This window comes from Podarcis tiliguerta (assembly GCF_965153285.1).
Source record: "Podarcis tiliguerta genome assembly, chromosome: 2".
NCBI classification, from domain to species: domain Eukaryota; kingdom Metazoa; phylum Chordata; class Lepidosauria; order Squamata; family Lacertidae; genus Podarcis; species Podarcis tiliguerta.
Window position 1 is genome coordinate 89,185,330 of NC_139535.1, and position 27,414 is coordinate 89,212,743.

Below are 27,414 nucleotides of genomic sequence, written 5' to 3' on the forward strand. Positions count from 1 at the left end.
CAGCACTGCCTGCAGTGACTGGGAGAAGCTTTCCAGAATTTCAAATAAGGGTTTCTCCCTGCCCTACCTGGAGATGCTGGGGATTAAAACTGCATGCACCGCAGATGCTCTACCACTGAGCTATAGCCCTTTCCCCGTGAAACTGCTTGGGTGTTGGGATACTGCTGGGAAGACGGGGGCATCAGGCAGGCCCCCAGTTGGCTCCAGCCACCGGCCGGCAGCCGGTCTTCCTTGGAACAGCATCAAACAGCGACACGAGCCTCAGATACGTTTAGAGACCCGGGCACGCTCTGTCAGCAGAGTGTGTAAATCATCACACAGCAGATGAGGCAGACAAAGAAATGTGCAAGCATATTTACAGCATTTATTCAGCATAGTTCAGGAACAAAGGAAAACATGTCTGCATCCCTTCGTCTCTGGCAAAACAGCAGTATAGCAAAAGCAACATACAATGGAAGTTCCCAGCAGACTGTGCTGGACGTAAACAGGCATGTGATACGCAACAGTCATGCCTGACCCTTTTAAGGTGGAATGGAACTATATCCTAACAGTGAAATGGGTCTGTTTTGATCATGAGTTTCTTTAGGACCATTGCGCTGAACAGTAGAGGAATTGCTGTGCGGTAGATTCTTCTACAAAATTATTTGCGCTATATCTGTTAGTTGATTGAACGTCAACACTCTTCTTCTTTATACAGCACGAGTTGGGCTTATGCATATCGGTGTCTTCATCCTACTGCTGCTGAGTGGAGAGAGAAATTTTGGGGTTCGGTTGAACAAGCCGTACTCCGTTCGAGTACCAATGGATATCCCTGTATTTACAGGGACACACGCGGATCTCCTGATCATTGTGAGTGTCGCAGTTACCAGCCGTGCCCGTTGCTCATCCGCACTTCCGTTTTCCCAAGGAAACCCACAGTTTAATGCTGAATTAGAGCAAACGGCAATTGGGTTTATCCATGGATTGTCATCTATTCCAATTTAGCACTAAAGAGCCTGTTTTTTGGGGGGAAAGCGGCAGGGAAACCAGACCACCTCTCAGAATCATGCCTAGAAAACACAGGACGAGTGGAAGTGTATATGAGCCCCGTGTCTTGCTAATCAGAAATATTGTATTTTAGGAGAAATGGGCAGGAATTTTCTGAACTGCTTCATGGTCAACTTGTAGAATTTCACATGCTCTTCAGTGGTGGCAACTGCCAGCACAGGAGTAACATGATAATTCTGTCTGCACCTGTTCATTTCCACTTTCATTCTGTGTTCCAGGTCTTTCATAAGATCATCACCAGTGGGCACCAGAGGCTGCAGCCCCTCTTTGACTGCCTCCTTACTATCATTGTGAATGGTAAGCTGCCAGAGTGAATTGTATTGAAACACTTACTTAGGTATGGAGATTTATGTTTAAATCAACAACCTCCCCACAAAAGAAACCTTTGGTAGTATAATAGTCCAGCAGTGTTTCTCTTGACATCTGAAGGAACAGACAGCTGCTGGTATCCTGCAAAACAGATAGCATGTGGCATGTGGTGGAGCTAACCTTCCCTTCCCTCTTCTGTGTCCCCTTAAATCAGCTTCATGGCGAGAGAAGAGGGAGGGGAAGTTATGTTGTGCAGCCAAAAGAGCTTGCGCTAGTGGAACTGTTTAGTTGGATGCCACCCAATATATGCAGATGTTATTTCTGGAAATCTTCATTCTAGTTCCTTCAACTCAGTCGGAGAAGAGCATCGTGAGTGCAACAGTTGGGAAATGTTCATTGAGTTATTTTGTGCATTTTCCTAACTCTCGTTCGAGACACATCCTAGTTTGTGTCAATTTGTACAATAAGCATTGAAGGAATTTTATGTGGAGCTGAGGAAATGGCGCAATACCGTCTCCACTGCAGTAGATGGCATTGGCTTCCTTCGCTAACAATATGCAGTGACTTAGAATCAAGATTTGTTTCATATTAAGGGAAACCTGTAGCATTTTTTGGAACTGCCTTTTCATAATTGACTTAGTTTTTTTTTACTAGCTCTTGTATCCTGGTACAGGATTTTGTTCCAAATATATTAACCATTTTAACAAATTTTAAAAACACAATAAGAGTGTCTTAAAGGCTAAAGTAGTGTCTGATCAGATTTCCTTTATTTTACAAGGCCCCATATGGTGCATGTATTTCCTAATTCTGAAGGTAACAGCTATGGAACCCTATGTAACGAGGCACTACAGTTTGCCTTTCCCGTTATGGAACATACCTAAAACCCCTAAATTAGTTTTCAAGATATGAGGCAAACTTCAACAAAGTTTCCTGCTTCACCTTTTCCTAGAATTATATGTAAACTTATTTATTTTTAAGGTTTTACATTACTAGTTCACAAAAGACTGAGTGAACTAGTAAATAGGTGCCTTCCCAAAATTCACCCATACTATGAAGCCTTTGGTTTAATCCTCATCCCCTGCAGTAATTTAGGATGTATAATAACATTTGTTCACATCCATCCTGTCTTTACCTGCCCCATATACCTGCCCCATTGTTAAAATTTAGATTCTTTCTTTCTTTCTCTTTCTTTCCTTCCTTCCTTCCTTCCTTCCTTCCTTCCTTCCTTCCTTCCTTCCTTCCTCCTTCCTTCCTTCTCTCTCTCTCTCTGTGTTAAAGTGCCATGCATGCCTAAGATAAGCAAACATAAAGGGAATTACTGTCACCCTAATTTTCTTTTCCCCTTCTTCCAGTATCTCCGTACTTGAAGTCTCTTTCCATGGTAGCTGCTAACAAACTGCTGCACTTGTTGGAAGCTTTTTCAACCACCTGGTTCCTCTTCTCCAGTGTCCAGAACCACCACCTTGTCTTCTTTTTGCTGGAAGTTTTCAATAATATCATTCAGTATCAGTTTGATGGTGAGTAGCTGCTAAACAATAAGCCAGCCCAATACCCCTTTCTGATGACATGCCAAGAATGAAGAAAATGTATTACTCTAAGTACAGCCATAATAAAAAGTGTTGTCAGTCCCCCCCCCCCCCCCGCATGGCAACTAGACATTCTGTTTTGGCACCCACAACCCAGGTCCCAGAAGTCATTTGGCTTTCATCTTTTCTATCCCAGTTTCTAACACTGCTTTTGATCCATGTCACTATAGTTTCCATTTTATGCACTGGGCACTAAGGCTGAGAGCAGCGACTAGGCCAAAGTCTCAGTAAGTTGGTAGCCAAGCAAGAAAGCAAATTCAAGTCCAGATCTTGCATGCTGCTCACTAGGCTCCCACTTCCTTCTGCTCTGTTATGGATCTTAAGTAATTTCTTAGCATTGCCAATTGGGTACCCTGTAAACAACTCAAGAACTGTGCTTTTACTTTGTGGACTCATTTTTTCCCCTAGCGGTAAGATAGGAGAAGGTAAGGAAAGGTGTTCTTGATACAGGACTGTAAGTAGCATACAGCCTCCCAGGCTTATTTGTAGGTCTTTTACCCTGCAAATAAAATTACTTAATCATGTTTTTTCTCCCTTCTGCTGCTGTGATTTCCTAGGCAATTCCAACTTGGTCTATGCCATCATCCGCAAGCGAAATGTGTTCCATCAGCTGGCCAATCTGCCTACTGACTTGCAGTCCATCCAGAGAGCTTTGCAGCGCAAAAAGAAAGCTCCCGAACCTATATCTCGCACCAACTCTCAGGACGGAGTGTCCATGGAAGGATCTCGACCGGCTGCTCCTGCTGAGCCCGGGACGCTAAAGGCCAGCTTGGTAGCAACTCCAGGTCAGTCTAACCTTTATTGTTGTATAATTGCTTAAATAAAGTGTTAAATAAAGATTGGATCAATCTTTGATGTCTTTCCTGATGACGAAGATCATTTAGAGAAAGAACTTAAGCTCCATGTTATGAAATGGCTTTGTCAGCCCGGATATTGTCATAGAACCATTGCCAGGATATTGCCATAGAACCCTCATTTGAACCGGGCTGTTTTGTAGCTACCCACAAACGACCAAATGTTCCCATCTTGGTTTCCTAGTCCCTAAGCTTAATTCAATTACCGGGGAGCTTGCCTACCTCCCCCATGATAGTTCTCCTTTTTCTAGAATGAGGTGCTTTCTGCTCTTGAAAAAGTGGTGGGAAATTATCTAACAAGATTTATATAACATTAAAATTACCAATAAAATCAGATGTTAGCCTTAAAAATTTCAAAACAAAACCAACACTTAAAAAATATACATTATAAAATATGATTGCGTGTTAAAACAAATGTCAAATTTACATGTCTTGATATGTCGGTTTAAACATAAGCAAGAAGAATCTACTTAACAGAAAGGCAAGTACTGGGAGTTGCATCATTTGGTCTAAGTTATGTTGTTGACCTCCTCCGAGCCTTGCTTGGTTTCCTCTTAATGCTGTCTTCCAAATTCAGGTATTGACAAGCTCACTGAGAAAGCCCAGGTGTCTGAAGATGGGACGATGCGCTCCCTGGAGCCAGAGTCTGCGCAGTCTGCAGCACAAGGCAGCCCCCCTGGCGTTATCAGTGATACAGAATCTTGGAGTGGGGTACGGCTACATGTTGCTCTTGTGCTTGGACACATTCTGATTATTATTGTCTAAACTTGCATAGCTAGTAGTTGTAATACAGGTACTGAATAACAGTATCTAGAGTAGGAGTTCTCAAACTACACTGGTACCTCTGGTTAAGAACCTAATTCGTTCTGGAGGTCCGTTCTTAACCTGAAACTGTTCTTAACCAGAAGCACCACTTTAGATAATGGGGCTTCCCGCTGCTGCTGCACCGTCGAAGCACGATTTCTGTTCTCATACTGATGCAAAGTTCTTAACCCGAGGTACTATTTCTGGGTTAGCAGAGTCTGTAACCTGATGCATCTGTAACCTGAAGTGTCTGTAAACTGAGGTACCACTGTATGGTCCTACAACCATGAGCTTCATTCAGATGGTGTGTCTACAGATTTGTGGTTGAAGAGGAGAGACTACACATCCATCTTCTTAAACATTCTTAGTGATATTTAATGGTATTGTTGTTGCACCTATTATTTCTAAGATTGTATTTTATTGTACAAGAAAAAGCGGTGGACTCTCCTTTGTGGAGTTTTTAAAGGAGAGGTTGGATGGCCATTGGTCATGGATGATCTAGTTGAGATGCCTGCATCGCAGGGGATTTTACAAGATGACCCATGGGGGTAGCTTCCAACTCTACCATTCTATGATTGCATTATAATTTGAATTGCATAGAATTAAAATTTTAATATGGCTTATAAGAAATAAAAGAAACAATGAAAAAACCATTAAGGAAACCATACAGCATCTAGCATAGCACATTGCAATTTCTACAGCAGGCATAAAAAAATCATTTAGTGGTCCATTAAGTCTCTCAGCTATTTTCAAGGGGGGGTGGGGGGAGTTTGGGATCTACTGATCTAGTGCTATCCTTGATGCAGTTCAAGGACACTGTTGCCCTTGGCATTAAATCCATCAAAGTACATTTGGTAAAGTGCTTGTGTGTGTGTAGAAAATGAGGTGATCCAAAATAGGTTTCTTACATATTGCAGTTAGCAGTCTGCCTTTTTCTCATCTACAGAGAAGTTGGTGGCGTTTCAGATCCATACTTTAAACCTGAGTAATTCTTTTATCAGCAGGACAAATCGAGCAAGTATCTCCGTTTGACACATTGCTGTGTAGATCGAATAGAATTATGCTGCTCTTAAAATGTCTGTTTTGTGGACATTTGCTGATGACAGGGTTAAGGTTCTCATGCTCTGGGGATGGGGGAGGGCATGAACAGGGGCCCCAAACAGGTATTTCCATGGATTGATTTGTGGAAACTTTATTGGGGGTGTCCGGGAGTCTACATACCATAAAGTTAATGTGCCTGTAAATAATGCTGGATTGTGTTATCACTTTATGGCGACAATAAATAAATCCTGGAGGCAAAAAAGATAGAGACCCAGATCATCTTGTACCTTGTTTGCTTCCAGATAAGCAGCATTACACTTCTGTTGGTATAGAGCTCAGTATAGTGTTTCCAGAGATGAGTGGTATCAGTGAGGAGTTTTTGCAACTAGCCACTTAGAGTACCTGGAAGTGGATGCTACACTGCAGCTTTGTCCTGCAGAGGTGCTTTTATTGGGGCTTAAGTTAGAGTGGTCCAGCACAAAGGCCCTACGACCACACAGGAAATGATATGAGCTGATGGTCTCCCAGTAACAAATTTGGTTCAGTATAGTCAGTGAATGGGATGCAGGTGGCACTGTGGGTTAAACCACAGAGCCTAGGACTTGCCAATCGAAGGGTTGGCGGTTCGAATCCCCACGACGGGGTGAGCTCCCGTTGCTCGGTCCCTGCTCCTGCCAACCTAGCAGTTTGAAGGCATGCCAAAGTGCAAGTAGATAAATATGTACCGCTCCGGCAGGAAGGTAAACGGTGTTTCCGTGCGCTGCTCTGGTCACCAGAAGCGGCTTAGTCATGCTGGCCACATGACCCGGAAGCTGTACACCGGCTCCCTCAGCCATCTGGAATGGTTAACATCCAAACATGAAAAACTGCAGTAAAAAACCCCCAGAATTAATGAAAAGGAATATGTTGGGGAAATTTGCATTTGCTCCCCGCCCCCCAGTCTTTCTCATGTACAGTGGTACCTCGGGGTAAGAACTTAATTCGTTCTGGAGGTCCGTTCTTAACCTGAAACTGTTCTTAACCTGAAGCACCACTTTAGCTAATGGGGCCTCCTGCTGCCACTGCGCTGCCGCTGCACGATTTCTGTTCTCATCCTGAAGCAAAGTTCTTAATCCCAGGTACTACTTCTGGGTTTGTGGAGTCTGTAACCTGAAGCGTATGTAACCCGAGGTACCACTGTACTGCACTTACTTTTTATGCTTTATCCTCCCACTTGACCGGCATCTATGTAATATTTGCATTAGTCAGGCAGCAGTGTGGTGCAGATAAGTTGGTGAGCGATACGGTTGTATCCCTTTTTCTTAGGAATCATTGCAGCCCCGGCGAGATCGACGGCGTCAGTCCAGTGCATCCTCAGTTGGGCAGTGGAATCCAACTCCTGAATGGGTGAGAGGAGCCTGTGCTCCATGATTCCTTTTCCTCGCACTCTCTATTGATTCAGCAGGAGCTGAACCGGGGCTGTTCCTAGTCAGTTAAAATAAACAGGCGGTGATTAAGTAAAATGCTATGTGCATTAGAGCAGATGCCCACCCTGAGCCTTTTTTACAGCAAGCGTGATGCAATCGGGGGGGGGGGGTGCTTGTTCCAAAGTGATGAAGCAGCATTCTCCTGCCACCTGGACCTGAGCAGAGAGGCACTGCAAAGAACAGCAAGCAGGTGCTACACTTTTCATCCCTCATTAGGGATCACTATAGTTTCTGGTCCTGCTCCATTGCTCCCTTCATTGCTTAATGAAGCAGGAATTATAATGAACTTTGCGCACTACCTGCGATAAAAAGCTTTTAATATCAAAATTATTAATAGTTAAGCAGTCTTTCTTAGCTTTTAAGTCTACGTGATTCTTTCTGTCTGTGGAAGGGTGGGTTGCTGTGTGTTCATTCTAAATGACAAGAGGATTTATCCCTGGGCTGGCCTGTGGCTTTCTCTGTCTCTGTAGGGACAGAGTACAGTGGTACCTTGGTTCTCGAACTCATTCCATTCTGGAAGTCCATTCGACTTCCAAAACATTCGAAAACCAAGGCACGGCTTCTGATTGGCCCCGGAAACAATGCCAACAGCAGAAATGGACGTTCGGCTTCTGAAAAACATTCACAAACTGGTACACTTACATCTGGATTTGCGGCATTCAGGAGCCAATTTGTTTGTCAAATAAGCCGTTTGGGAACCAAGGTACCACTGCACTCTTCATTCAGAAACCTACAGTGTTCAGAGCTTGTGTGGTTATGTTTGAAGACTTAATTCTCTTATAGAAAATAATTAATATAAGCATTCACAGAACCCCTGCCTATGTTCTTGTGGCATGGGGGGGGGGGCGTGTGGAAGTTCCTTTTGTAGGTACATACTCTAATGTTCCTACTGTTCCTAGTTTGATATACTTGACATGTTCTACATGAATATGTTCATCTGTATGCTCTCTGAGTTGTTCAGAATCACTGATTTTATCTTCTACTCTTTTTCTTTGTAGGTAGTATCTTGGAAGTCAAAGCTGCCCCTACAGACAATCATGAGGCTTTTACAGGTCTTGGTCCCCCAGGTAGAGAAGATTTGCATTGACAAGTAAGTGTCTATGGTCCCTTGAATATTTGGGGCGGGGGCAGAGGGGAGTTGTAAAGTGATATGAATTATAAAGAAGTCATTACTGTGATGATCAGCCCTCTGCTCACTTTTCTATAGGAGTTTGGGTAATATCAAATTTGGCAATAATTACCCAAAGTACATGCAGTTCCAAACATCAGAAAGAAGTCTATCTTTATTGACTCAATGTATGGGGCTCTGCACTTGTGCAAAGCCCAGCTTTGAGGCTATCCAAGAGATCTAGTACGAGCTTGCACATGCAAACCTTCCCCTCAAGAGTTTGTTGTTGTCATTTACCTAATGCATGGCGGAAACATCCTCTTGCTAAATTCTTTTAACTGTGGTAATACAATAAATTTTCATTTGTTCATCACCTTATGCAGGTCTTAATGCGAATTGCAGTGAGAGATACAGTTCTAATACAAACTTTCCATTAAAAAAATACTCACACAACAACAAACTCTAAAACTAATCATACACTATGGTTCCGATAATAATAAGAAATCCTATACCCACAATAGCATCAGCATGGTCACCATTAAAATTAGCCAGCAGCAACTCAAGTGTGTTCTCTTAAGATCTCTGAAACTGATCTTCTCCTTGAATAGAGAGCATGATTTCCCCACCTCTGTATATCTTCTCTAGTGCAAAGTTTGAAAAGGAGTACGGACCCCACATTTGCATTTTCTTAGGGCCTTTTGATTCTATACGCCAATGAACTGCTTGAGGGGGTGGTTTAAGAAGTGCAGAGCACTATGGGCCTGGCTCCCCACAGCTGCAGGACCTGATGGTTAACTGGTTTCCCTAAGAAAGGCAATAAATTGCAGCACGATAACGATTCCAGATAAGACTTTACACAGGAGCAATTTTGAACTCTCATTATTGCACTGATAACATACAGTACATTGCTGAAACTATGGACTCAGCTAGATTGGTAAAGAAAAGCTGACTTATATGCGTTGTATATGCAATATAACATTGTGCCACCAGGTGGCAACATGGCAGTCCCGTTTTTCTCTACCTGTTTTCCCTGTTTAAATTTAAACTGAAACGCTTGTTTGATGTGTCTAGATCCAGCCTGAATCTGGCTGATATCTCATGCATAATCTGTAATTTTACTGTGCAATTTTCCTTATTCAAAGAGATAATATCCTAGCAACATATGTTGAGTTAGTAAACATAAGCATTATGGTCCTAATCAATTTTTGTAATAGGCAAGTGTCAGTCACCTCATTAACAATCAGAAAAAAGATACCTGTAAATGGGTGGGTAAAACTCTTTGGTGTTCTTTGTCCTGACTGAAGATATTAATTAGCAAAGTTGACATTCTTCACTGGACCAAAACTGCATGTCACATTGGAGCTCTTTGTTTTGCAGCTCCCAATTTTTAAAATGAGCCACGGGGTCCAGTTTTAGACTGGAACTGCAATGGGTGTAGGTGGAGTGGGCCCCTATTCAGATGACCCTCATTCCTGAATGGCTGTTAGTTGTGGAGAAGAAGAAGAAGAGTTTGGATTTGATATCCCGCCTTTCACTCCCTTTTTAAGGAGTCTCAAAGCAGCTAACATTCTCCTTTCCCTTCCTCCCCCACAACAAACACTCTGTGAGGTGAGTGGGGCTGAGAGACTTCAGAGAAGTGTGACTGGCCCAAGGTCACCCAGCAGCTGCATGTGGAGGAGCGGAGATGCGAACCCGGTCCCCCAGATTACGAGACTACCGCTCTTAACCACTACACCACACAAGGGGGAACTTGTTCACTTAATTTTTTTTTAGCCCACATGTAGAACTTCCTGTTGGCAATAGCTGTTCCAGAGGAGCAGTCTAGATCACAGCTGTAGGAAGAATTGTACCTTCACCCCCTGTGCCTGACCTCAACTGGAAATGTGTGGCTGGTTTTACAAAAAAGTACATTGCCTTGGACCTACAGACGCAGAGCTCCAGAGCTGTATGTAATTTAGCCCCTTAATGTATTGTAAAATCAAGCTTGGACCAATACACTAGTGTCATTTTGAAGGAAATAACTGGACACTTCAATATGTTCTGCAGGGAATTCCTGGCAGTTTTAGAGAATTTCTAATGCTCTTTCATCTTGCCCTTGTCCGTGGAACTTGAGTGCACACCAGTAAAAGGAAACTCTGTGGGTCACGTTTATTCTTCTGCAGCATCCATTTAAGTGTTCTCTCTTTTTTCCAGGGGCCTCACAGATGAGTCTGAGATTCTGAAGTTCTTGCAGCATGGCACATTGGTGGGGCTGCTTCCTGTTCCTCATCCCATCCTCATCCGCAAATACCAGGCTAACTGTGGCACTGCTATGTGGTTCCGCACTTACATGTGGGGAGTTATTTATTTGAGGTGAGTCGGCCCAAAACAACCCAAATTCATTTTCCTTCACTGATAGCATGTTGCTGACGAGTGGCCTGCCTTGTTTTCAGTTAAGTGGTTGGTACTAAAGGCTGCCTTCATAACCATGAGGTGGAGTTATGCTGTGAATTTTAAATTTTGCACAAAGTAATGGATGCCAAGCCTGTCATGAGCCATGTTGTTAGGTTCTGTACAAAGAATGACATTTCATTTTCAGTAAGATCACTCTGAAGTGTAATCAGGGTTTTATCAGCATCTGAGAGTAACGTACATGAACTGGGCTTAGAATTTGAAAACAAAACAGCAATTCAAAATGATGATTAGATATTGGAAATAAAAAGGGAGAACAATTATTCATCAGATGCATTAAATATAGTATGGAGAGCATGGGGTTAAGATACAGGAAAGTAAATTTAAGAGAAAATCCATAATGGGCCATGTTACCTTGGGGAGATGGGAAAAAATGCTCTTCACAATAAGCATCTATTCAGCCCTAGGCATCTATTCAAATTTTGGTTCTGAACCTTTAAGAAATGCTGCCATTTCATTTTTTGGATCCCAGTATGTTTCTGAGCACAATTCAAAGTGTTAGTGCTGACCTTTAAAGCCCTAAACGGCCTCGGTCCAGTATACCTGAAGGAGTGTCTCCACCCCCATCGTTCTGCCTGGACACTGAGGTCCAGCTCCGAGGGCCTTCTGGCAGTTCCCTCACTGCGAGAAGCCAAGTTACAGGGAACCAGGCAAAGGGCCTTCTCGGTAGTGGCACCTGCCCTGTGGAAGAAATAGTTGACTGAGCATCACAAACAGTGTGGCCCTTAGCAACTTGTGTCTGTTGACCTTATGCGTTTGCAAATCTGTTAAAGCTTTGTGAACGTTGTAACTATCCTAGATGGGAAAACACCGGGATTTGCCTAATAAAACAAACTTCTGTTTCTCTTCAGGAATGTGGATCCCCCTATCTGGTATGACACGGATGTAAAGCTGTTTGAAATTCAGCGAGTCTAAGGAATGGGGAAGAGAGGGAGGAACTTGCTCCTGTTGAGAGGGGAACACTGGAAACAAGGATCTTGCTGTGCGCTTCTTCATCACAGCTCTTCCTTCATTTCACTGCCTGCTGAGTGATCCAAAGGACAATCACCTCCATTTACTGACCTGCCACTTTCAAGCCCCCCCTCTAAAAATCTTCCCTCACCCCCAGCTCCCAGGGAACTTTGATGGAAGAATGTGCAAGGAAAGCTTTGGGTGGTTGCACTGAAAACCAACCCGTATATCACCATGCTGTTCTTCTGCTTCTGGATGGGGTTCTGAACCTGACTAGCTAGAGAAGCAATCTTTTCATTCCCTGGTCAGATTCAGCCTTTCAATTTAAAATATGCTGAATGTAAAGAGTTATATAAAACTGGACCAATGAAGGAAGTGCTACCGCAGAAGGTAGCTCTGTGGTTTCCCCCCCAAAGAATGTATCCTACCACCACTTTTATGTTGCCCACCTTGCTGGTGTTTTGCTTTATTGTAACTACCCAGAGTGGAGTAGTAGCTTTTACTAGGTGGCTGTGGGGTTCTATTTATTTAAGTCACTTCAGGTTAATCTACTGGGTCTGGTCGTTTCTTTCCTGTCACTGAAAATGTGCTTAACTACTTTGTACTGGTGCTGTAATGTAGCATCCACATTCCTCTTCCCTCGTCCTTCCTCCCTTTTAATGGTGGATGTGTGTCTAAGATGCATCACACTGTGTTTGTTGCAGGAATTGTTTCTGGGAAAGCTGTTCTGACGTGGGACATGTGGCGAGAGGGCGGGAGGGGGCGGACCCATGCTCTTTTTCAGGGATTTAGAGAATCGTTTTGTTGTGTTTAATGATAACTGTAGGCAGTAAGACTGCTAGAATGAAGTTTAATTATTTAAGAAGCTGCACCGTGTGGCTTCTGTTCTGGGTTGCTTAAGCTAGATTTATAGATTCAAAGTTAGCGGGGGGGAAATGGGAATTTCTCCCTAGCAGAATTCATGAGGGACTGGCAAAGGCTGGTCGATAGACCACATGCCTTTGGAATGTGTCTCTGAGGAATCAACATGAATTTGAAAAGTGTTCTTACAGAGGAATGTGAGTTTTCTATTTTCAGAATTTGAGATTTATGCTTAGACCTGGGTTAACTAACATGAGTTTAATTAGTTTTGTATCTTACGATGCAAGCCAACATCCCCTTGCAAATATGGTCATGAAATGACAGGTCCATTTCTGGCTGATCACCACTTGAGTCTAAGATTCTTCAGACTCCCCAGAAGGGTCCAGGGGGCACCACCAGTTTGGAATCACAGTTTTTGTTCACTATGGGTAGTTCTTGCTCACTTATAGGGAATAAGAGATGTGTTCTGCAGTCATCACCTCTCTGCCAGCTTTCACCTGACCCTTAACTGGAAGTTCTGCAATTAGGAGGCCATTTTGCTGGGTTGTTTGTTTGTTTTACTTACGGATTGCTTTTCTCAAACTTCCAGGTTGTTAAAGATTTGCAACTGATGTCACAGAAATGTATGGCTACATCTGCAGAATATAGTACCAATGTGGTTTGATTATTTTGCTCAAGAACAGAACGTATATTTTAGGTTATCCTAAACAGGATAGGGTAGGCTATCTTGGAGAGAACTGGCAAATTCTAGGTTTTATCTGGAGCTTATTCTAAATATTTAGAAGATGAAGAATTTAAAGGACAAATATCCTTTATCTCACTCCTTTCTCTTTGGCAAAACTAATCTATTCATCTCACCTTCCACCTCCACTGGCAGACTGAAGTTCATACTTTCCCTGGAAGGTCTTTGATTTCTCAAATGTGATTTGGTAGTGCTCTGGCAAGGGTCTGGCTGAGTGTATCACACTGTACCAGACACTGATCTGTCCCATTCCCTTTCACACAGAGACGCTTTTGTGAGCACCCCATCTTTTTATTTTGTGTCAATGTGGTTTGTTCCTTGTGAATTTATCTTGACTTTTGCATTCGTTGGTGTTGCAGGTCTGCTCTTTGTTCCATGAAAAATCAGAGTTGCACTGTAAACTATTTGCTTTACATATAGAGATAAAATTATCTTAAAACACCGCAATGGGCTTTCCTCTGTGTCTGTATCTCCAGAAGGTTTATGAGCTTGTTTGGTACTGTTTGATTTATGATGATCTGGCGTCCTTTGCAACATGTAACTTTCCATTAAAGGCATGGCTGCACAGGAGTTCCCGATTCAACACAACTGCTAAACTGGAAGCAGCACCTGGAGAGAGATGTCACAGATAAGTTCAGAGCATTTGCAGAGTTCCTTGCATCGATTAACAGAAAGCCATAGGGTGAATGTAGGCTCCAACTGGGTACCATATTTATTCAAGGATTTTTAAACTGCTTCCCAGCAAATGTTTCTGAAGCAGCGCTCAACAGAAATATATTTTAAAAATTCATAAGCAACAAAATATACACAACTGTTTTTTAAAGCATATCTTTAAAATGTCAAACTGCAAAATTCTGTGTAATATCCAGTATGAAATGGCTGGGTCATTTTGACTTTCTTAAAAAGATAAGAAACGTCTTAAAAAGATAAGTGTTCAGTAGCTGCTAAAAGTAAAGATGCTAAGCACGTATCTGTTCAGTGGGAAGCTGATTACTTAGAGCTACAGCCACAACACTAAAGAAGTGCTTCCCAAGTTGAGATCAAATGTACTTCTGGGATATTCAGAACTCTTAACAACATCCCCATCAGAGGAATGCAATTGCTGAGCAAGGATATACGTGGCAAGGTGTCCTTCAAGTAACCTGGGCCCAAGTTGCGTAGGGCTTTAAACACTGAAAGCAAACTCTTGAACTGAGCCCTATAGCATTTTGGCAGTCAGTGCAGTTCTCTTAGCGGAGGTGCTATATGCTGTTGGGAAGATGTTGCAGTTGACAGCCTGGTTGCTGCATTCTGCACTAGCTGCAGCTTTCTGGGAATCCTCCCCCCCCCCATGCAGTGCGTTGCAGGCATCCAGTCTTGAGATCCCTAACTCCAGTGGCCACTATGGTCTTACCAGATGAAGCTGGTAAAAGGCATTCCTAGCAACCGAGGCTACCTGTGCCTCCAGTGATAAAGAGGGATCCAGGAGCATGGCAGGACTCCATTCTTGTTCATTCAGAAGGGAGTGAAGCCCCACCCAGAGCAGGTAACTCTCCTGTTTCTTGGATGCAGGAGCCACTTGCCCACAAGGTCTCCGTCTCGACAGGGTTTAAATGTAGCTTAGGGGTCCTCACCCCTCCATTCCTCCATGCCTGCAACGAGCTTACGGGTTTGTCAAATTAGGGTGTGCAGAAGAAGTCTCCATCTGCAGAGCAATACGGGAAACCAAAAGCATTGAACATGAACATGTTCTGATAGCAATGTGGAAATTTGAATGGGATGTTTAAAATCCTGATCAGCTTATGCATTGGATCTGTTTGAGTTTAACTGTCGTACGACAGGCCCAGCTTCCTGTGTGTATACTCCAGTCCAGGCAGTCCAGTCCCTAGCACATACAGAGTTCTTTGTTGCAAGATCTATAACCCTTTCCCCAATTCTTCATTTAAAAAGAGGACTAACCTTCAGTAAGCTCCTTTGATGGGATCCTGTGCTTTAGCCCGTGAGGATTGGGGTAATAATTAACTTTTAAGAGTGCTAATTTATCCAGCTTTTATTTCTTCTGACAGTTCCTGTTGACATAAGGCTGGGTAAAATTAACAGAGATGCAAAGTCCAAAAGTGTAAGACCTTTTGCCCTATAAGTCCAAGTGAAATAGTCTCCACAATGTTCGACAAGCATGGGAACCTGAGTAAGACCTGTGCACCCTGTTTTTGCCTCTCATAACTCTTTATTTTTTTTTTAAAGGAAGTCATACCTTGACCAAGAAATTGCTTGAGAGTGGTTTATTTTGCAAGAGAGTCATAAAACGAGATGTTTACAGTTCCATCTATTAGCCTTCGGCAACAAGAAGGCTTTAGATAGTGCTAAAAGATGAATTGATTGCAACGCCAGGAGCAGCTTTTAATCCTTTATATAATGGATCACCAGGCTGAGCCAAGACCTATTATAATTTAGTGGCAGCTTTTCATTGTGTTGTACTGGCTTTGCTGTGTCCTGAACACGGGTGAAATGCAGATGGCACATGCAATAAACTTTGAACATTTAGCTAGCCATATTAACTGCTTAATGATGTGGCTTTTCAAGGTTCGCCACAGTGCCATCACTATTGCTACAGATCAAATGCAATGTCTTCAAAACTATACATCACATCTCTTAAAATTTATCTGTTCCCAGTTCAGTATTACTAGATAAATTATGGAAACAGAATTAGACTATTGGCCCATGCTAACTTAAAAAATGTGTGATTGCATTCTGAACACTTTATACTCCTTGTCTTATTCCATCATGTCCTGGGGACGTCCTCTAAACAAGGCTTTCCAGTGGGAAAGGGACAACTATTAAGGCAATGTGAGTATCCTGAGGGTACTTTGTCCCTTTCCACACCCCCTAAAGTCCTATTACTTGTTGTAAACCCCTGACAATAAAAGTTTAATAGCCCAGTGTCAGCAGAGATCAGAACTCAAATCATCTTTCCCTCAAATACAGTAGTTACTTTGAAGACAATATTGGAAAACTGGTGTTACAGATTTTCTTGCTCCTTTTCTGCTTGATACCTGGTTATGTTTCAGTCTTCCTGAGCATTACTACTTGCGTTATATGCCTATTGAGGCAGCATGAAGGACAAAACACCAGAATCATCTCTGGACCTGCCAGACATACATCAAATTCAGACATTGTGGTTTGTTAACTCTTTAGATGTGGATGGGTGTTAACATGAGTATTCGCTTACCATGTCCTTTTCAAAATGCCTCTGGCGACCCGCTTCTCAGTCTCTGAAGGCTGGTTCTTGCACCCTAAAGGATTGACATATTCATGGAAGGTGACGGTTTTGCCGAAGGGATTGTTGGGCCCAGCTCAGTTCCCACATCTTCCAAGTCTTGTGCTTCTCATTAATGGTTGTTTAGCATAATTGTAGGGCCGCGGGTGGCACTGTGGGTTAAACCACAGAGCCTAGGACTTGCCAATCAGAAGTTTGGTGGTTTGAATCCCCGCGACGGGGTGAGCTCCTGTTCCTCGGTCCCTGCTCCTGCCAACCTAGCAGTTCGAAAGCACGTCAAAGTGCAAGTAGATACATAGGTACCGCTCTGGCGGGAAGGTAAATGGTGTTTACGTGCGCTGCTCTGGTTTGCCAGAAGCGGCTTAGTCATGCTGGCCACATGACCCAGAAGCTGTACGCCGGCTCCCTCGGCCAATAAACCGAGATGAGCACCGGTCACGACTTGACCTTGTGGTCAGGGGTCCCTTTACCTTACTAGCATAATTGTAATTAGAGGTTATAATGTACACAGAATGTGTCAGTTCTATAATAATCTGTTATGGGATGTGCATTCTCCCATGACATAGTAGGCTATGTACCAAGAAGGTTAAATTTACTTTGATTCCCCCACCCCAGTGTCGTAAACTGTTCAAACTGTAGCCACAATTTCCACTTTTTAATGTCATATTCTCATAACAGTTACTGGTTTCCATAAATATTTCCGTGAAGTTTTCACTCTGCTGTCCATGTATGAAGACTTGAGTTGAGTTCAAGCAGATCGGTACACCTCCAGAAGATCGCCAACGGAATGCATCCTGTAGAACACACCCAAGGGAAGCCCGAAGTTGACGATAACAAACCAGGTAGAGTAGCCATAAAATGATTTCTCTATTCCATTCTCAAACACCGGATGCGCTCCAAATGATGGCATGATCCACAACTGAAAAGGGGTGCGAAAAGAGCAAAAATCAGAGAATGTTTGTCAACCGCAGCTCAGGGAAGGGGGACAGTGAATATGGAGATAGCTCAATGTATTTTTTGCCTTTGATTTAGGCCCCCACTTCCTGTTCCTCCTTTTCCAGTGACCTGAAAATCAAAGCAACCTTGGTTCCATGTGCCAGGGTTGTCCCCTGCTGCTAGTGTGATCCCATATACAAAGGTCTATCTATCCTCTTGTTTTCTTACCCCTTCCTCCCAGTACTGTTTTCCCTAGAAAGAGATGCCAGAGCTCACAACGAACGTCTCCCTTGTTCTCTTCAAATGGCAATGACGCCCACCTGAGAGGTGCCAGAGCTGAGCTCTGACTGGTAAAAAAAAACCCTGCCCCGACCCTTATATTAAGGAAGAGCAAGCCATGTTCTCCTGCATTGCGGATTTTAGAAGACATATTTCATGGGTGCCCTAGGAGTTACTAACAAGCACAGTGGTGCCCACAGATGGTGTGTTGGCAAACTCTCCCCTAACTAATATTAACTGCTTGTAGCTTTGAGAATTGTCTTTGTCTCAATGTAAGAGGGAAATGTGAGGGCTGGTGGCAGCATACCTCAAGTTTAGAGATGGGAGCTGCTCGTGTTCCTGGGCAGGCTTTGGGGCTCTTCACTACAATCCTCACCTGAGTTTTCTATATGCACTGAAGTCAAGCACTTACTATGATGTTGCACATAATCAAGAAGCTAGAGATCTCTTTCAGAGCTTTCCTCTTCCAGTTCAAATGGCTGTAGGTCTGGATGTAGGTCTGTGAAGCTTTCCGGATGTCCTGCCTTCTCTCTGGGTTGCAAACTTTTGGGACGCTAGCATGTTCGCATTTCTCCCCTTCATTGGGATCTGCCTCCTTGTTGGCTGCGGATGAGACAGGTTCTCGACAGCCAGGGGATGCAATCATGTGTTCACTGGGTGGGCTCTGGGTTGAGGTAGAGCCATTCCTGGAATGTTCAGCCTGGCTGCGACCTTCATTTGCCGGCAATGGCTGTCTATGGAGCCCCTCAATAATGAAGATGTTCTGGGTGATGTGCTGAATGATGAGGCTCACCGAATAAGCTAGGATGATGCTGTTCAACAAGTCCGTTGGGTCTGTGGCCACAATGGCCACAATGGAAAAGTAAGAGATGCCAATCTGGCCTAAGGCTGCTCCCATGAGCAATATCACATCGAGGCTTCGTGTTGGGTTTTTTAGCGTGTCCAGCTCCCTCTCTTCTAAGCCATGGGTGATGGTTCCAATTAAGGCTCCTAGTGTCATCACAGGCAACAAAACAATGTAGTAGGAATAATAGAGAATGAATGCTTGATGGCTCGGGGAGGAGCTGGTGGCTTGGACCTGATACACCATGAAAATGCAGATGCCAGCGATCACTGCGAAGATGCCCAGCAGCGGCCCGAAAATGACCCCATGGGGTTTGAATCCGGGCTTGGCACAAGTACTATGGTGCTGAGCTATGCGCCGGCCCACGTTCTTCCACATGACATAAAGCATGGAGCAGCAGATCAGGCAGTATTCCGTGTTGAAGGGGTACAGCAAAATATAGCCACTCTGGAAGACCTTGCAGCCTGTTTTGTTGGAGCACCTGCAGGAGCTGGTCCCATTGCCTGGAATAAGATGGGGAGAATGGCAGGATGTTATTAGAAGACTTCTATGAAGTTTACACATGAAAAGGTGCTGGAATCAAATGCTGATACTCAACCTGCATGGGGCAATTCTGTCTTAACCCATCAGTATTGGCACACATTTCTTTTCGAAAGGCACATGACTCTATTTCTGTTCTTGGCTCCTTGTGAATTACGCCTGATTGCAGCTCTGTGTGTTTTTTGCTCTTGTCTGTTCAATATTGGCCTTTTAAGTTATCAGAACAGGCACAGACCAAGTAATCCAGTGATTAGACTACAGTTTGTCACATTACAAGGAAACTGGACATATCTGGAGCCACCAATCACGGTACTACTGTTGGACCATTCTCCCCTCTCTCCTACTCATTGAGGTACAGGACTGGAACTCTAAATTCTGCAATACAGTTGGGAAAGGAGGCATCAGATTGACTGGGTTTCTATTGAAGTGATGGACGTAAGGCAGGAGTTGATAATGCAGGTGAGCTGTGCACAGGTGAGCTGCATGCAAGCTGCCGGCCAGCCCTGTAGAGCCTCCTTTTATTGAGACAAATATGCAAACCAACCAGATACATTTTGGGCTGTGACCTTTACACATCTTCCGGTCCTGAGATCTTGGGGTGGTACAAAGGTATTTTGGCACCTGTTTCCACCGTGTCATTTTCCCCCTGCACAGTGTATGACGAAGGAGACAAAAGGTCTCAGAAACAACGGTTACAGACAGGACACCACAGACTACTGAGACCACAAAAGGTTAGACAGAGGCAACCATGTTCAGACAGCCATGGCTTTGTCTGTGAGGGGTGTATGTGCTCCGCACCCCAAGGTCACGCGCGCAGGCTGAGGCTGCCTGCGGGTGGGGAGTGTGCTCCCTCCGGACCCCACTCCCCACTCCGCGATCATCCCTACATTCTATTCCTCATATAGGTCTACAACAGGCATGGCCAAACTTGGCCCTCCAGCTGTTTTGGAACTACAACTACCATCATCCCTAGCTAACAGGACCAGTGATCAGGGATGATGGGAATTGTAGTCCCAAAACAGCTGGAAGGCCAAGTTTGGCCATCACTGGTCTACAAGAAGCAGGACCTTTCCACCCCCAAAATGGTTTTGCATATAGAAAACCATTTGTATTGTTGTATTCATGTTCTGCTTTTGGGCTTGGCTATGTTGAAAACAGGATGCTGGACTATAAATGATCCATCAGGGCTCACTTCATTTCAGTGAGCAAATAACCCACCCTGCTTTCCGATCACCTAAGCTATCAATAGAGTTCATAACCTAGGTTAGCATCTTATTGCATGTGATGTCTTCACAATCACAGTTTGTGTGGAAATGTGCAAAGCTTTCTGCTCACCTGGCATGTTCCCCATTCTCCTTCTCTACCCTTTTTAAGAAGATGAAGAATGTATCTTGTTTTTGGATCTCTTGCCCACTTTAAAATAAAATAAAATAGAGAATGAACCTTGCCTTCATATCTCTGCATGGTATTGTTTTGTTCTGATTCAATTTCCTTGTGAACTGAGTCATCGGTCACTGCTAAGAGCCACAGCAAGAGGTTAATGGCTAAGGTCAACATTAGCCCACATCTGTCAAAAAAGAAACACATATTTATAGTCTTTTGACATCGGTCTTTTATTAATGAAGCTGTATTCTACCTGTTCTCACAGTATTGGTATTCAGTTCACTTGTTGGTAACTGAATGGGGAACTTGGCTGACTTTTCAGTGTATGAGTTAACATAGCAAAGTTAAGGGCTCATCCACACTCTTGCTTGTCCCATGCCCAGATAGCACAGGTCCAATGGATTTTGGCTTTTCCCAAGAAAACCCGCTCTTTATGGCTGAATCGGAGCAAACTTCAATCTGTGGAAAGACCAATTGATGTTTTCTCTGATTTAGCGGTAAAGAGCAGAGTTTACCTGGGGGAAATTGGCAGGACAAGTGGATCTGTGAAAGTCCTTAGTTGTGTGGCTAATGCAATCCAGCTCCATGATCCCATTCCAGTTGTGGAGTCAGGCATCGGGAGCAGAGATCAGCACCCCGAGGGCTTCCTCTTTCATTAATGAAAAGGTTCCAACCTAGCCTGCAAAGCTGCAGAATAAACTTTGAATGTAAAAGTTGAATGTTTGTGAGTGAGAGAATGAGTAGGAGAGGGAGAGGTGGGCTAGCTCAAGAGAAACAACCTAAGCACCTTCATGCTGTTTCCTTGAATCAACCTCTGATCATAAAACTTCAGTAAATACAGTTTGGGCTGCAGACAACTAAGTTCTACTCAATGTAGACCCATTGAAATGACCAACCCTTCATTATGCCTGTTAACTGCTGTGGGTCTAGCCTTAGTAGAGCAACAACTGGATGCAATCCTATATAACTAGTGCTAGATTCTGCATAGCAAAAGCCTGCTGGATCAGGCCAGTGACCTATTTGGTCCAGCACTCTATTCTCACAAGGGCCAGCCAGAAGCTTATTGAATACCAGTTGCCCCAAAGCAGGACTTGAGTGCCAGTCTCCCCACTTGCGATTCCCGGCAACTGGTATTCAGAGGCCTACTCTGATGGTAGAGGTAGAATACAGCCATTGCGACTAGTAACCACTTATTGTCCACAAATTGGTCTAATCTTTTGAAACCATCTCAGTTGGTGGCCATTGCTACCAACAGGAGCAAATTCCATAGTTTAGCTATGTGTTGTGCGACAAAGTACTTAATTTTGTTAGGGGTGGGGAATTGGTGGCCCTATGAGATGCTGTTCTCTCAACTCTCATCATCCCTGACCATTGGCCTTGTTGGCTGTTGGTGCTGATGAGAGTTGGGGCCATAACATCTGATAGGCCACAGGTTCTTTGCCTCTGTTATGAAGTGAGCCCCCACTGCTCCCGTTTCACCATTACGATTTGTAAGGGTTTCATGCTGCTTCTGTTTTCCTACCTGGTGAAGTTGTGGTGAACCTGGGTGCAGTCCTTTGCATGGCACCATATAAAGTAAGTCTGAAATCAATGCAGAGAGGAAAATTAGTGTGGCGGCAAGAATGAAAACAGTTTTGTACAGATGGCCAACATGTAAAAACCACTTAAAGGCTTTCTTACAACAAGCAGTATATACTGTATTTTTCTGTCTATAAGACTCCCCCGTGTGTAAGATGCGGGTCGTGCTGTGGGGTAAACCACAGAGCCTAGGACTTGCCAATCAGAGTGTTGGCGGTTCGAATCCCTGCAACGGTATGAGCTCCCATTGCTCGGTCCCTGCTCCTGCCAACCTAGCAGTTCGAAAGCACAAAGTGCAAGTAGATAAATGGGTACCGCTCCGGTGGGAAGGTAAATGGCGTTTCCGTGCGTTGCTCTGGTTTGCCAGAACCGGCTTAGTCATGCTGGCCACATGACTCAGAAGCTGTACGCCGGCTCCCTCAGCCAGTAAAGCGAGATGAGCGCCCCAACCCCAGAGTCGGTCACAACTGGACCTAATGGTCAAGGGTCCCTTTACCTTTACCTTTTATTTTAGGGGACTCCAAATTAAGAAAACACCCCCCAACACTACCTGTGTATAAGATGAGCCCCAATTTTAAACCTAATTTTCAGGTTTAAAAAAACCTAGTACATGGAAAAATACAGTAAATCTTGTTAAATAAATTAAACATGTTGCTTGTATTTTTGTACAGGTGATTGGGGCGCAATACTTTCCTTGCCCTGGGCACTGGCAATTCAAGCTATGCCACTGGGAGGGAGTAGGCCACTTGTTCTGTGTTTGGCTACAGATACTTGAATGTAACCTTGTTAGCATTTGAACATCTCCTGAGATATAACCAAATTCTACACTATGGGTCCTGAGATCTAGGAGCAAGTTTTTGTCTGTGTGGATAATTTTCAAACTGCTCCAATTTTTGTCTGTTTCTTAGAATTACCAAGCAATGCCAGGTACAAGGCTGCTAGTACTTAATATAAAACTGCAGTTTTGAAGGGCACTTTTGTGGTTTTCCCTTCCCTCCCTGTGTGTTGTAACTTTGCAACTTTGGGTTTTGCCTGTCTGCGCTCTTCCCACTTTGGGAGTCTCCTGTTTGCTGCAGCAGATAAAATGTGAAAGAGACTAGATGGAAATGGGAGAAATGGCAGCTGGTCCACCCCCCCCCCCACTCCTGCAAATCTGAAGGTCTGGGAGAAAACTCAGGAGTTGAAGGCAAGCAAACCTCTCTCTCTGTGTGTGTGTGTTAGAATGGCAGCATATAATAGCATTGTGTTTATACAAGAATGTGTATATATACTTTTGATACCAAAGATAAAAGTGAGCTCTTTTGTTAGCAAAGAGGCTGGGCTGTAGCAAAAGCAGGAGCTAATACCTGAATGCAGATGAAGAGGATTCCTATGGATGGGAACAAAAGGGCCACCTGGGATTTACACTGAATATGGATAATGATGTACCCAATCCGGAACATGTGCAGGAGGACACTGCAAGCGCCAAACAGGATTAGAGAACCTGTATGAACACACAAACCAACCATGTTTTGTTAAGAGCAAGCTAATAAGAACAGTCAACCTGCGAGGTGGGGGTCCTGTTTCAGCCTGAGCACCGCATTCCCTTCTGGGCAACCAGTGATGGGTGGGGGACGGAGGCAAAAGTGGGTGGAGCATTGAACACAGATTTTACCTTTGTACAGGTAGCTGCTTTCTATATACACATTCCTCTCCCTTGCTTGTCTAGTTAGGAGGTAGACATGAGCAGAGTTAAAGGATGCATTACAGCCAGGAAAAACCCACTTGTAGTGTGTGACCTGGGGAGAGTTCCAAGGGCCAGAGAGAAGGACAGGGAGGGCCACATTTGGCTTCTGAACCTGAGATCTCCCACCCCTGGTATTAAATAAAAGCACCCTTAAAAAACCAAGCGCAGTGCAAAAGGGAATGCACCAACAAGGTGTGTGAATGTCCCCAGAGTTTGTAGTATGTGTCTTTTTTTTAATCTGTACTTCTTCTTAGGCTGCCTTAAAACAATTAGTGAACCATCTCTTCTAGCGCTTCCATAGCCCACCATTAAGGTTTCCCCCAAGATGTGGCACCGCCCACCTGAGAAAACAGGTGCTTGGGCCTATTAACCAGGTAGGTGCCCTAGGGGCTATGCTTGGGTCCTGGTATGTGAAGTACTCTAGACACATTGTCAGGACATTGGAGATGGTGGCAGCACTGCTTACCTTTAACCCACATGGGCCCTGCATGGGCATCCCGGTACAAGATAGCGTGTGGCTTCCTCCTGGTGAACAATAAATAGCTTGCCATCCAGCCTAAGGCCAGGACCTTGAGGATGGAGAGGAAGATCCAGACGTCTTCCAGCGTAATGACCACCTTGTTGAAAATCATGCTGCAGATGAAGGCACTGCCCAGGAACACCACGTTCATGGCCATCAGTCCTGAGAAAAGCCGCCCGGCCTTCTGGGCCTGCTTGTCGCGGAGGAGCAAGGAAGAGCAATGGCGGTGTAGCCACGACTTCTCATAGTTGATCTTCCAGCCCTCTGGGTTGGGGGAAGCAGTCTCATCTTCTGCAGCTTCCTGGGGATGGTGTCTCTGATGCGCTGTTGCTTTGATATCCATGGCTGGATGATGCTTTGGCTGCTGGGTAGGAAGGAGAGTTTGCTTTTAATCCCCCTAGACATTTAACAAAGGTTGGGTCATTGACACCATAAGTGCAGGACCAAGAGGTGGTTGTTGGACTAGGCTTGACCAAGTCTTTACTCCAAAGGAAGCTGCAGATGCTAGTGGGATAGGTTCGGGGTGCTTCGTATGAAGCTGTCTAACACTAAGATCAGCCGTCTACCTCCCTCGGCATTGTCTATACCAGATGTGGGAAACCTCTTTGATCCTCAGAACTACCGTACTTCCTCAGAGGCAATCTTCTAGATTATGATTTGCAGGCACAGCTTTTCTTATTCTTTGTGACTATTAAAAGTAAATGAATTCTATCCTCTGTGAAATCTCTCTCCCCCTGGTTTCCTGTTTCTCTTAAACCCCAAATCCTTAAAAACAAATCAGAATTGGTCATTTAACATGCTGCCATTATTTTCCGACTTAAACACACCATGACGGGTTTTATCGGTTTAATGTGTCCTCATTGGAAACCGTCCAATTCCATTTCAAAAGGAATGTTTAAAATGCATCCATCTTCTTGTCACCAAGCCCCCAGAGCCACAATGTTTCTGGGATCCCTGATCAACCCTAAATCAAATCCCCAGCAAAGAAGGGAAGATCTAGAAAATGAAGTTTAAGGAGTGTGACTTCACACTTCTTACCTCCCACTTGATCACTGGCAGCTTCAGCAGGAAAACTGGAATAGTGGGAAACTGTCTTATCCTACATCTTCCAGGGAAACATAACTAGAAACAGGTGGTTGTAGTAGTAGTAAAAGGCATTCCTTCTCCGGGGCTGCGAAGCCCTTTCCTCTCAGAAGGACTGAGCAATAGTCACAGGCAAGCCTAGCTGCCAATAAAAAGTGTAGTTTGCATTGATTTTTTCCCCTTGTTTACTTTGGGGATAGTCGTGTCATTATATTAATTACCAGGCTGAGAGGTTCATTAGAGCTGGAGAGTCCAACCAATGGGATCCAACCACCCTCGTGTACACCTGCCTGGTCAGCTCACGTCAACAGTTTAAGTCTGCAGCACAGGATGTGCCGAGTGCAAAACCACACAGCTCCATGACTAATGCCGCCGAGGCTGCAATTTGAGAGGAATCCAGGGTGCAAGAAATGGGCCCGTTCTAGGCTAACTGGGTCGCCTGAAGTTTAATCGCTGCGGACTGCTACATGATCTGAATCTCTGGCCCATGTTCTTCAGAGGTTCAGAAGCTCTCCCTTTGTCATCTTGGACTCTTGTTTATTTTCTGTACAGTGGTACCTCGGGTTACATACGCTTCAGGTTACAGACTCTGCTAACCCAGAAATAGTACCTTGGGTTAAGAACTTTGCTTCAGGATGAGAACAGAAATCATGCTCTGGCAGCACGGCAGCAGCAAGAGGCCCCATTAGCTAAAGTGGTGCTTCAGGTTAAGAACAGTTTCAGGTTAAGAACGGACCTCTGGAACAAATTAAGTACTTAACCCGAGGTACCACTGTAATCCCTTTGAGGAAAGGTTGCTTGACCAGAACAATGGAAGATTTGCAATTAGATTCAGGAAGGTATCACCATAAGACATGGCTATTGGTAAAGATGGAGCAAGGATCAATCAGGGTTTGATTTCTTGACATGCATTGGGACAGGAGGGTAAGAGGCAGTGGCAGGTGCTCTCCCCATGTCCTAGCAGAGCGTCCCTTGTTATCAAGGCTGAAGCCCCATCTGCAGTATGCATTTTAAGCAGTCTTGTAGGCCAGGGAATGGCTGGGCACCGCAGAGGGGTGGCTGGATACTGATAAGTGAGCGTTGGGAGCAGGGGAGTTGGAGGCTGGTTTGGAAGAAGGGATCCATGACCTGGGGGGAATCTGTAACAGCCAGGAGATGGGAGTCAGGGGCAGGAGAAGCGACAGGATAGGGGAGTAAAGATCAGGTGCAGGAGGTGGGAGAGGGAGGTCAGGCTGCTGTAGAGTCAAGGCCTTCCACACCTCCTGCCCCCAATGTCTGCTGCTCCACTGTCTCCCAGGACCAGAACAGGATTGAAAAGGGAGAAGCTGAAGATTACACGCGGGTGGAGTCTTTGCCTGCTTGCACACAGCAATGTGTCAATAAAAAATCAGGTCATTGGAAGTTTATGTAAAGCATCAAGATTTGTTCGAGCGGGTTGCATAGATGCTATCATATTACAGAATATAATACGCATAGGACACTCCAGTATGCATTGCTTCAAACTGCTCTCACCCGCAGATAAATGCCCCAATGATGTTTTGACAATGAAATCACCTTTTCTGCGGTGGGTTTTTGTCTGTTTGCAGAAAACTTTCCCCCCAGTTCTTAGAATCAATAGACTCCAGCTTTGGAGGTGATTTGAGTGATGACCGGGGTGGAGCTTTTTCAGTGATGGTTATCCAGTTAGGTCCCTAAATACATTTATGTTTGTGTTTATTCTCTAAGCACAAGTGAAAGTCGTTTTGTTTAACCAAGTTTTAGCATGAGCAGGGGGAGGCTACAGAGAAGCAGGCAGAGGGCCTTCTGGGTAGTGGCACCCTCCCTGTGGAATGCCCTTCCATCAGATGACAAGGAGATGAGTAACTATATAACCTTTAGAAGACATCTGAAGACTGCCCCATATAGGGAAGCTTTTTAGGGTTTAATGTTTTATTTTGTTTTTATATGTGTTGGAAGCCTCCCAGAGTGACTGGGGCAACCTGGTCAGATGGGCGGGATACAAATACTATTGTTGTTGTTGTTGTTACTTGTGAGGAGGACACAGGACAG

The 27,414-nt window shown here is 44.3% G+C and overlaps 2 protein-coding genes across 4 annotated transcripts in view; one reads left to right on the forward strand and one right to left on the reverse strand.

The window, feature by feature from the left end:
• Nucleotides 1–13,667, forward strand: part of HID1 (HID1 domain containing) — a 40,299-nt gene extending 26,632 nt beyond the window's left edge. The window contains exons 11-19 of the mRNA XM_083430017.1: nt 698–849; nt 1,266–1,344; nt 2,709–2,873; nt 3,500–3,727; nt 4,374–4,507; nt 6,947–7,027; nt 8,106–8,197; nt 10,409–10,567; nt 11,518–13,667. Coding sequence (XP_083286143.1) covers nt 698–849; nt 1,266–1,344; nt 2,709–2,873; nt 3,500–3,727; nt 4,374–4,507; nt 6,947–7,027; nt 8,106–8,197; nt 10,409–10,567; nt 11,518–11,581 — 1,154 coding nt within the window. The 3' untranslated portion in view covers nt 11,582–13,667. The remainder of the gene's footprint in view (nt 1–697; nt 850–1,265; nt 1,345–2,708; nt 2,874–3,499; nt 3,728–4,373; nt 4,508–6,946; nt 7,028–8,105; nt 8,198–10,408; nt 10,568–11,517) is intronic.
• A 3,449-nt stretch (nt 13,668–17,116) lies between these two features.
• OTOP3 (otopetrin 3) lies at nt 17,117–26,907 on the reverse strand. Of its 3 annotated transcripts, none has more exons than XM_083430038.1 (7): nt 25,321–26,907; nt 24,229–24,643; nt 23,383–23,519; nt 21,981–22,039; nt 20,524–20,642; nt 18,104–19,038; nt 17,117–17,395 (listed from the first exon to the last, which is right to left on the reverse strand). In XM_083430038.1, exons 2-7 carry the CDS (start codon nt 24,623–24,625, stop codon nt 17,225–17,227), a joined length of 1,818 nt encoding a protein of 605 aa, XP_083286164.1. In that variant the 5' UTR covers nt 24,626–24,643; nt 25,321–26,907; the 3' UTR covers nt 17,117–17,224. The 3 variants fall into 3 exon arrangements, with proteins under 3 accessions (XP_083286164.1, XP_083286163.1, XP_083286162.1); XM_083430037.1 differs by having other exon boundaries at nt 24,229–24,646; XM_083430036.1 differs by having other exon boundaries at nt 24,229–24,679.
• Between the last annotated feature and the right edge of the window lie 507 nt (nt 26,908–27,414).